Below are 9,752 nucleotides of genomic sequence, written 5' to 3'. Positions count from 1 at the left end.
CACGTATGTTGTAAACGTTTGTTCCTAATGTTTCATTTGTTTTTTTTAGATGTTTGTTGCAAGTCTGTTTATCTGGATGTTGCATATGTTTCACTCATTTGTTGCAAGTGTTTTATCTAGATGTCGCGTATGTGTTGCAATGGTTTTTAAGTGTTTCATGTGTTTTTTTAAGTGTTTTAGACGCATATTTCAAACATTTTATATGTGTTCATACGTATATTACAAGTGTTATATCTAGATGTTGCACTAGTTATATACGTATGTTGCTAGCGTATGTTTTAAATATTTTAACTGTTTCAAAGGTATGTCGTAAGTTTTTTATAGACATGCCGCCAAAAATAAAGGTTCAATAGTTAAAGAGTAGGCGTGATTGGATGGGCATAATTGCAATCAGGCCCATCTGTCAGCCCAAGGGCTTGATCGTAATCAGGCCCACCTGCCTGTCAGCCCCTCAATTCCCTCTGCAGCTCCCTCCACCTCGCGCAATTCGTCGAACTCGAACACTGCCATGGCAGCCGCCGCTGGCGACGACGACGTCAAGCTCGAATCCTTCCTCCAATGGCTCCAGGTCGCTCCCTCTCCCTTTCCCATATCCCGTCCAACCCTTGCTCCCCCCTAAAACCCTAAACCCCGACCCCTCCCTTTCCGCTGCAGGCCAACGGCGCCGACCTCCGCGGCTGCACGATCCGGGCATGCGGCGGCAAGGGTTTTGGCGTCTTCTCCACCGCCGTCCCCGATCCGGGCTCCAACGACGGTAACTCTCCTCTCCTCTCCCCCTCCCCCGAATTGACGAGGCTCATCCGGGCGTTGCGCCGGTGCGGTGCAGGGGTGGCGATGGTGGTGCCGCTCGACCTCGCCATCACGCCGATGCGGGTGCTGCAGGACCCACTCGTCGGCCCGCGGTGCCGCGCGCTTTTCGAGGAGGGAGGCGTCGACGACCGCCTCCTCGTCATGCTCTTCCTTATGGCCGAGCGCCGACGCCCTGGCTCACTCTGGAAGCCGTAAGGGCCAGTTTAGTTCCCAAAATTTTGCCAAATTTTTCAAGATTCCCCGTCACATCGGATCTTTGGACGCATGCATGAAGCATTAAATATAAATAAAAAATAAAACTAATTACACAGTTTAGACGAAATCCACGAGACGAATCTTTTAAGCCTAATTAGATTATGATTGGACACTAATTGTCAAATAACAACGAAAACCGCTATAGTGCATTTTGCCAAATTTTTTGGCATCTAAACAAGGCCTAAGACCGCAATCTGCAACCGAATTCCCCTTGCCCCCCGCACACGGAAATAATTTCAACTGTAGCTGAAGTGGTGGGTCACTGCAATCGCAGATATTTGGATATGCTTCCGAGCACCTTCGGGAGCTCCCTTTGGTTTACTGAGGAAGAGCTTGCCGAACTGGAAGGGACGACTCTGCACCGGGCTACGGTGATCCAGGTTCATCACTGTTGTTGTTAGACTTCTGCTTGGGGATCTTGGGTGGTAAAGACAATCAGTCGTTTTGGGATTTTGTTTCAGAGGAAGTCAGTGCAATCCTCATTTGATGAGAAGGTTAAAGGACTCGTCGAGGATCTTTTACATGTCGATGAATCAGCAAGGTATGGATTTAGTTTATAAGGTGTTTGAAATTCACTTCTAGTGTGGTTTGTGGTTACCATTATGGTTTATTGACTCTTGGAGTCTATTTTGATCTGAATAGCCTTTTTCACCTAGCCCTTACTACACTTGCAGATCTTATGTTATTGACCTAATTGCATCTCTCATGATTTTATATTTGTTTCAAAATGTACTTAAGACCCATCAATTCACAAATTTAACATCACCCAAATAATGACATACCTATGTATGCTCTCATGGCCTCATGTTGAAATTTGAATTTCACTCTGATTGTGCTGTAATAATGCTGGTGATTCTTCTAACTCTTTTATGCTGCATCACTTCTTATGTGCAATACTGGCCTGTTTTTGTGCAACCAAGGGACTGGCGCTAGGGCCTACCGGCCTATCAATTGCATCTAATTCTGCTTAGCATCAAATTATCAGTTAGTCGTTTCTAAAATATTGTCAGATATTCAGCTTTTTAGGTGCATGGATATCTATTTATTAGGTGCCCGGTCATTTTGTCTCATTGATTGAGTTGTTAGGAGCCTGAAAACTAACAGAATGTTGCATCATGCTTAAGCACATAAATATTAACTTCATTCCATATCACTTCTCTTCTGCCATCTCCTCGAGTAAGCCAGTGCCATCTGGCCCTTTTTTCTTGAAAGGTTCATTGTTATTGCTTGATACATAAAGTATTATGTTTAAGCAAAAAAAAAAGATTATTCTATCTCTATTGTACTCCCTCTCAAGTAAATTGGTGTCTCCTGGCCTCTCTCTGAAACTAAGATTCATTACATTGCTTGTAGTTGTAGCATGTTTGCTGAGAAATGTACTCCTTTTGATCTGCTTGAAACTTTCCATTCGTTAAATGCTAATACTATCAAAACTGTTTTGCAGCTTAATTGAAGTGTTGTTTGAGGACTTCCTTTGGTATGTAATAACTCTTGTTTGTACTAAAGTTAGAAACGACATACTGTAAACTTCACTTGATATCATTTTACCATCTTGATTGATCATGCCATTATGTGGACTGTGGACAACGTTGTGTTAATGTAATGTTGTAAACAGTACATGGGATTGGAGAATCAAGAGAAGAAGACAATCCTGAAATGTTGTAAAAAAAAAAACTCAACCTGCGGGGGGTTATGACGGCCCCCGGGTTTTCTTACTAAGAAGAAGATCTCACATAGATCGAGAAAACCCCCGAACCCCCGCCCCAATCCTGACGCAGGAGGTGCCGTAACCCTGTGAGAACCGGGCCGGAGTCTTCCACTGCGCTTTGGCACATGGGGACGGGCGGCACCTAGCTCAAACGGTTAGGTGACCCAACGGCACTCTTCAGGTCCTGGGTTCGACTCCCCGTGGGAGCGAATTTCAGGCTGAGGTTAAAAAAATCCTGAAATGTTGTAATCAAGAAGAAACAGAAGAATCTTTTGTGTAGATTAGTTAGGTATCATCTGTTACAATAGTATAACAATTAGGAGTTCATTTTCACCATGATTAGTAGTGTTGCATAGCTATACTATTTTACCTGCAAATCTACCATGCAATTGGATGTTCAGTATGGCCCACGTGCATAAATGAGTTAGCCACACGAAAAAACAATAGCTGAACCAAATAAGGTGTGACAAGGTATTATTGTATTAGTCATTCAAAAAAAGTTAACATGTTTCAATACCTAGCATCGAGTGCCTGCTTCCTTTTCCTGTGGTCATGGTGAAAATTTGATCGGTGTTAAGGAATCTGTAATTCTTGCTTGATTAAAGTGATGGTGTCAAGGACTAATTCTTTCCACAAGTGTACATAATCAAAAGCTTAATGAAACTGCCATATAGACATCCCAATTTTATTATCTCCAGCTAATTTTCTTTCTAATCATCAGTATGAGTCTTTGACAGGGCAAACTCAATCTTCTGGACTCGAGCACTGAACATACCACTGCCTCGTTCTTATGTTTTTCCGGGGTCATGTGGCGATGAACAAATCGGAACCAGCAATGATGCTTGCTATTCTGCCCTCCCTGCCCAACAGGTCAATTTCAAACCTTCCAACCTAGCACTGGTATCATAATTGAAACTGAATTCAACATTGTGTCATGGTCACAAATCTTACAATTTGGAACGGAGGGAGTAGGTAAATGTACTATCCCCACCATCAAATGAGCCTCAGGATTTTTTATTTTTATTTTTTTGCTGGGAAAAAAAATCCTGAGGTAAAAAAAAAAATCCTGAGGCTCATTTGATGGTGGGGATAGTACATTTACCTACTCCCTCCGTTCAAAAAAAATTTTGCGGGGAAAAAAATCCTGAGGATCAAATGAGCCTCAGGATTGTTGCAGACTTTTAAAAGTTGAAACTGAATTCAACATTGTGTCATGGTCACAAATCTTGAGTCTCGAGCCATTTTGGACTTTGGGGGATTGGTATCATAATTGTACCTGTATGCTCAAGTGGGTGACCTTTTCCTAACATAGAAATAGTTAAAGAAACTTCGTGAGGCTCTGGTATACCATGGGCATCATTTCTACTCGTGCTTTCTGGCATCTTCACTATTAATTTTAAATGGTTTTCTTCATCCATATGTTCTTGTGCCAAAATACTTGCTCTTTTTTTTCAGCAGGAAATTGACATTACAGCTAAGGATCATAGTGCTGATGAGAATTCTAAATCAAGTAACACAGAGTCAATTTGGGTTGAGGGCCTTGTCCCAGGAATTGATTTCTGCAATCATAGTAAGGGTTCTATATTTAATTCATCAACTACAGTCTGACAAAGTATTGCCTGTTTTTCGACAAGAAAGTAAACATGTATCATGTATGATGTATCGTGTTAGTCTAGCATCACTCTTTCCCTGTTATAAGCTAGTTTGATTGTATTCACTAGATGTAAAGGCACTGGCAACATGGGAAGTTGATTCTGTGGGAAATGCTACTGGAATTCCTGCTTCAATGTACCTCTTGCTTGGTAACTTTTATGATCCAACCTTCTTTTTGTATAGTTCACCACATGATAAATGAACTTTGTGGCTTTCCTTTAAGCTAATATTTTCAGTAAGATAATTATTCCCGTTATGATTAATTGTATGTATTCGTTTCTTTCTGAAGCTGATAAAAGTTCTGCTGAGGCTGGAGCAGAGATCTGCATAAACTATGGCAACAAAGGAAATGAGGTATTACTCAAAAATATGTGTAGATCTAGTGTTATTAGTTTACCGCTAATGTTTTGTTCTTTTTAATTTTAGTTTTCTGTTTTTTATTATAGTTGCCGTTGTATGACTTGGATCACTCTCTTTGTCTCACATATTCTTGTTTAGGCTCTCTATCACACTTTTTGTAGTATACTAATACGGCACCGTGATACTTGTGTGATTGCCTCTTGTGGAACAATAGAAACCAACAACAACAACAACAACAACAAAGCCTTTAAGTCCCAAACAAGTTGGGGTAGGCTAGAGTTGAAACCCAGCAGAAGCAATCAAGGTTCAGGCACGTGAACCGCTGTTTTCCAAGCACTTCTATCTAAGGCTAAGTCTTTGGGTATATTCCATCCTTTCAAGTCTCCTTTTATTGCCTCTACCCGAGTCAACTTCGGTCTTCCTCTGCCTCTCTTCACGTTACTATCCTGGCTTAGGATTCCACTACGCACCGGTGCCTCTGGAGGTCTCCGTTGGACATGTCCAAACCATCTCAACCGGTGTTGGACAAGTTTTTCTTCAATTGGTGCTACCTCTAATCTATCACGTATATCATCGTTCCGAACTCGATCCCTTCTTGTATGACCGCAAATCCAACGCAACATACGCATTTCTGCGACACTTATCTGTTGAACATGTCGTCTTTTCGTAGGCCAACATTCTGCACTAAAAGGAACAATAGAAACCCTTACAAGAAATTTCTTTAGATCTGTATTCCTAGGCCTTAGTTACAATTTTGGCAAAGAAATCCAGAAAACAATCTAATGTTTCCTGGTCTTGACGATGCATAATCTAAAAGGAAACAAAATCAAATGAGGGGGATGCACTGCTTGAAGATTATGTGGCTTTTTTTATCCCTGGGGTCTGGTTATTTGATTTGAGTGGCACATGGATTCATATATCCTTAGTTCCTTATGGATTTACTTCTAGTGCAAATGCTGAATTATTGCTCTAGATTTCACACTGATCATACTTAGAGGTGAAAAAACGGTTTTGTTTTGTGCAGTTCCATGTTTAATAGTTTAACAACTAGAATAGCCTTACTGATGAAGTGTTGTACTTTGTGTACTTACAGGAACTACTGTACCTCTATGGATTTGTGGTTGACAACAATCCTGATGATTATCTCATGGTAACCCTCATAATGATTTATGTGCTAAAAGATAATAATTTAGAATTTTGCCATTTATCTTTTGTAGCCAAAAAATAAAGAAAGGTCAGAATTTGGACTATTAAACTGACCAAGTAAATGTTTGGCTTAAAAATCTGTGGTACTAATCAGTTTACCATCCTGTGATATTTGGAAACCTAACTCTATTGCTCTTTGGAGCAACCAAAGGAAGAACACTTGCAGTGGAAAGTTGAAAGAAAAGGATGAAGTCATTATTCATTACTAATTCCTTTCTCGTTTATTGCTGAGTCAATAGAGCTAGGATTTGAAATTTCATAGAATAGCATATCTGTGTCTCGTCGTTTGTATAAGTTACTCAGAAACCGTACAATTATTCGATTGGCTGTTTGAAAGACCTCACGTGTTACAGGATTAAATTGTTAAGATTCAGTATTTTTCCATCTTTTGGCATATTTACATAAGATGTATCTAATAAAGTAAGCTCTGGTTACTTGCTAAGTGCAGGTTCATTATCCTTTGGAAGCTCTTAGACAGATCCAGTCTGCTGATACAAAAATGCAGCTACTAGAGATGCAGGTACTGCCAAGGGATTAGCCCTTTTCCACCCTATTCATGCATTGCTTCTATCATTATATTGAGGTGCTACCTGTACATGCCAGGGTTTTGGGAATCGCCTACTAGTAATAAGTACTTTGTGCTTATTAATTACCTTACGTATCACTTTTGATTGTTAATTTGTACAAAGATTTCAAAATTTGTCCCTGATCAGGACAGCTCAAGATTATGATGACTGCACTAACCAGATCAAGCCCTCTAAGCATTCAATACCTCCATGAATCTCACTTTGTGTGTCTTCTGTATTTTGCAGAAGGGCGAATTGAGATGCCTCCTACCCAGAAGATTGCTTGATAATGGATTTTTTGGTATCTGTTCCAGTGAAGATAAGGATAGCAAGAAAAATACTAGTCCATTTTCAAGTTTTAGTTGGAGTGGTCAACGCAAAGTTCCATCATATCTTCACAAAAATGTTTTCCCTCAGGAATTTATGAGTACTCTACGGACGATTGCCATGCAAGAACATGAGCTTGAACAAGTTGCTTCTTTACTTGGAGAGGTTAGCACTTTTTACGGTGTATTTTAAGCCAAGAGTTGACTCCTGAGGCTATAATCTCATGATTTAGATTTGGACTTTATTCTTAAGGCGTCATACTACATTTTCTGGAGATGCAGTGATCAGCGTTTAGTTCGCTACTTCTGAATTGATCTGTTGATAACTGTATACTGAGAAGGAGTAGGAGACTAGTGACTGTGCACGTAAGAATCTTTTCTTAGCCATCTATTGTGCCAAAATGGCAGAATTCCATGTAGCGTGATTTAGGCATGCTTTGTTAGCTGACATCCTCCTCCTATAACTCAACTTGGAGTCCTTAGGTTTCAAAATCTTAAAACTAACTAGCAGGGGTGCTTTCACACTCTTGTAATGTGTGCAGCTACATAATTTGCTGCATATGCCCCTGTTTTTTCGGCAGCGCCAGATGATAGTTATTTCATGTCATTTGCATGGAGGCACTAGTTTTTGGCATCACATCCATGATCCATGTCATGAAGGCTGCATTCATGAATATGAACTTTACTGGCTATGCATGCCGTAAAAAAGTATTCATGAAGCAATTGTGATCTCAAGTTTCATAACAAGTTTCAATTCCTGATCTAACGTCAGAATTTAGATGAAGATTAACTTTTGTTTTCAGCATTATTCTATATGGCCTATTTGACAACTGATGACTACGCTTATATTTGAAGTGCTCAAAGAATTTATTTGGATGCGATGCATCTAAACATGAAACACGACAAATTCTGTATTATGCTGCAAATTGATTCTAGGGCCTTTGCTGAATTTGTTCTTGCTAGGTTGGATCTAGTGAAGATAGAGAAATATCTGATGCAGAGATCCAAAGTGCTATTTGGGAGGTCTGCGGTGATCAGGGTGCACTGGGTTTGCTTGTGGATCTTCTTGGGGTCAAGTAATCACTTTTATCTTCCTATTGATGTATTTTGGATCATATAGCCGTCTTTGGTATAGCATCAAGAATAACTCATAGATCATCACTCCATCCATTTTGCAAGAATGGCTGAACTTGAAGAGGGCTCTGGAACAGAAGCATCTGACACTGAACTGCTTGAGCAGTTTGATTCCATTCAGTCAGAAGACTACGCGAGGTGGGCAGATCAATTTTTGGCTTTTCTCAAGAGTTTTTTTGTTTTATTTTCCTTATCTTAAATTCACATCCATGCATGGTACTATACTTATTTCCCGCAATGTACTATGGGGCACTATTGAAAATGGTTTTTAGGATACAACATGAATAGCCCCAATATCCAAGATGTGCAGGGAGCTAACAGATTTTAGAGCACGTCTTTGTTTATCAGCCTCATGTTTTATCGTAATGATATGCAAACCATTTTCTTTTATTCTCGCAGTGAAAGTGATGAGAAGCACAAAAAGAAGTCAAAAATAAATTACCTTTCATGTATAGTGTACCGAAGAGGGCAAAAGCAGCTGACAAGGTTGTTCCTGAGGGAGGCAGAGCATCTTCTGGAGCTTTCTGCAAAAGAACAGACCTAAGAAACTTATCTGGTATAAATTTTCTTGTCTCTGTTTTCCAGTAAAATTTCTAAGGTTTTATACAGTTGTAGTTGTGGAAGTAATGTCCTCTTAAGTGTTTCAGTACAGAGGGCATATGGTAGTCTGGGTCAATTTACAACTGCAATGTTTTTTAAATCATATCCCACCGCATAGTTTGCTGTGCAAGTCAGTTTGTACCTACGATAGCAAAGCATAATTTCTATGCTCCCCCAGCTTGCTTGGGATTATTCAAGTGTTTCCTCTAGAAAGTTTTTTGCCATGCCTGATTTGACTAGAAGTTGCTGCTGAATCACATGAAAAAGAGTGTACAAAAAGGCATCAAAATGGCTTAAAAAACACTTGCAGTGATAAAGGTTGCAATATATTTTCGAACTTGTTTACGATCGTGGCATTGGCAGGCCTGCATCAGGTCTTGAATTGCAGAGTTGTCAAACTAGTGCTGGTGGCCACATCCAATGGAGGAATGGCCAAAAGAGGCACCTGGCTGTGTAAGAGTTTCTGATGGGGTTTGACCTGACCTGTACCCTCTCCTCGGATCCTTCGGGCAGGAGACCTTCTTTGCCAGGGGTGGCATTCACACACTTACTATATTGATCTTCTTCGTTTCGTTCCCTTGCGAAAGCACTTCATTCCAGAGGAGTGCGTATGCACGTTCGATGTCCTTTCCAGAGGATTCTGGATGCAAAAGACCGAAGCATGTTCGTGGCTTTACGGGGTCTTCGTATCTTCGTTTCCTGCTTGGATAGATGGTTTTGGTCTGACAACTGACTGGTCCTTGGCTTCGTCTAGATTGGTTTTGATCTGACAACTGAATGGTCCTGTATAATGGTTCATCTGCGCTGCATGTACTGTATGTATTTTTGTGTTTCCAGGTAAACATTATATAAATGCCATAGGTATGATGAAGAGGTATCCGCTCTGCAGCAGATTGGCCTCTGACAGGATATCGTTGGGAAGGTGTGTAGGAGTACGTAAGTACTCCTTGAGCTCGAGCTGCCTTCTACTCAATAGAACCTTGCGTCACTCTGCTGCCGCCGTGGGCTTCTTTGATTTCTTGGGCCCTTGTTATCCCATTTCTTGTCCTTTCGTGTGTGTTTTTTTGTCTGTGGATGCCAAGAGATAAAGTAGATATATTCATTCATTTTAGATATAGATCTAGTCTCTTTGCT

General features: G+C 40.5%; 1 protein-coding gene across 5 annotated transcripts; it reads left to right on the top strand.

Annotated features, from left to right (window-relative positions):
• The first annotated feature begins 440 nt into the window (after positions 1 to 440).
• On the top strand, positions 441 to 9,489 carry LOC136519724 (uncharacterized). 5 transcript variants are annotated; one of them, XM_066513096.1, is made up of 17 exons: positions 442 to 568; positions 655 to 754; positions 827 to 1,001; positions 1,340 to 1,445; positions 1,527 to 1,606; positions 2,510 to 2,542; positions 3,511 to 3,643; positions 4,232 to 4,343; positions 4,495 to 4,575; positions 4,716 to 4,780; positions 5,880 to 5,936; positions 6,441 to 6,512; positions 6,805 to 7,050; positions 7,848 to 7,960; positions 8,064 to 8,156; positions 8,418 to 8,574; positions 8,982 to 9,489. In XM_066513096.1, the coding sequence occupies exons 1-16, from the start codon at positions 509 to 511 to the stop codon at positions 8,560 to 8,562; spliced, it is 1,671 nt and encodes a 556-aa protein (XP_066369193.1). In that variant the 5' UTR covers positions 442 to 508; the 3' UTR covers positions 8,563 to 8,574; positions 8,982 to 9,489. The 5 variants fall into 5 exon arrangements, with proteins under 5 accessions (XP_066369191.1, XP_066369190.1, XP_066369193.1 ...); XM_066513095.1 differs by having other exon boundaries at positions 4,229 to 4,343; XM_066513094.1 differs by having other exon boundaries at positions 441 to 568; positions 655 to 1,001.
• The last annotated feature ends 263 nt before the right edge of the window (positions 9,490 to 9,752 follow it).

The sequence above is a fragment of the Miscanthus floridulus genome, chromosome 18 (genome assembly GCF_019320115.1).
Source record: "Miscanthus floridulus cultivar M001 chromosome 18, ASM1932011v1, whole genome shotgun sequence".
NCBI classification, from domain to species: Eukaryota; Viridiplantae; Streptophyta; class Magnoliopsida; order Poales; family Poaceae; genus Miscanthus; species Miscanthus floridulus.
Note: the sequence above shows the minus strand (reverse complement) of the source record. Positions and strands in the feature narration are given on the sequence as shown.

Excerpts from the sequence above, each read along its gene's own strand:
- LOC136519724 (XM_066513093.1), top strand. The coding sequence starts at position 509 with ATGGCAGCCGCCGCTGGCGACGACGACGTCAAGCTCGAATCCTTCCTC. Across the intron at positions 4,781-5,879 it reads ATGGCAACAAAGGAAATGAG|GAACTACTGTACCTCTATGG; the intron begins GTATTACTCAAA and ends GTGTACTTACAG. Across the intron at positions 7,961-8,063 it reads GTGGATCTTCTTGGGGTCAA|AATGGCTGAACTTGAAGAGG; the intron begins GTAATCACTTTT and ends CCATTTTGCAAG.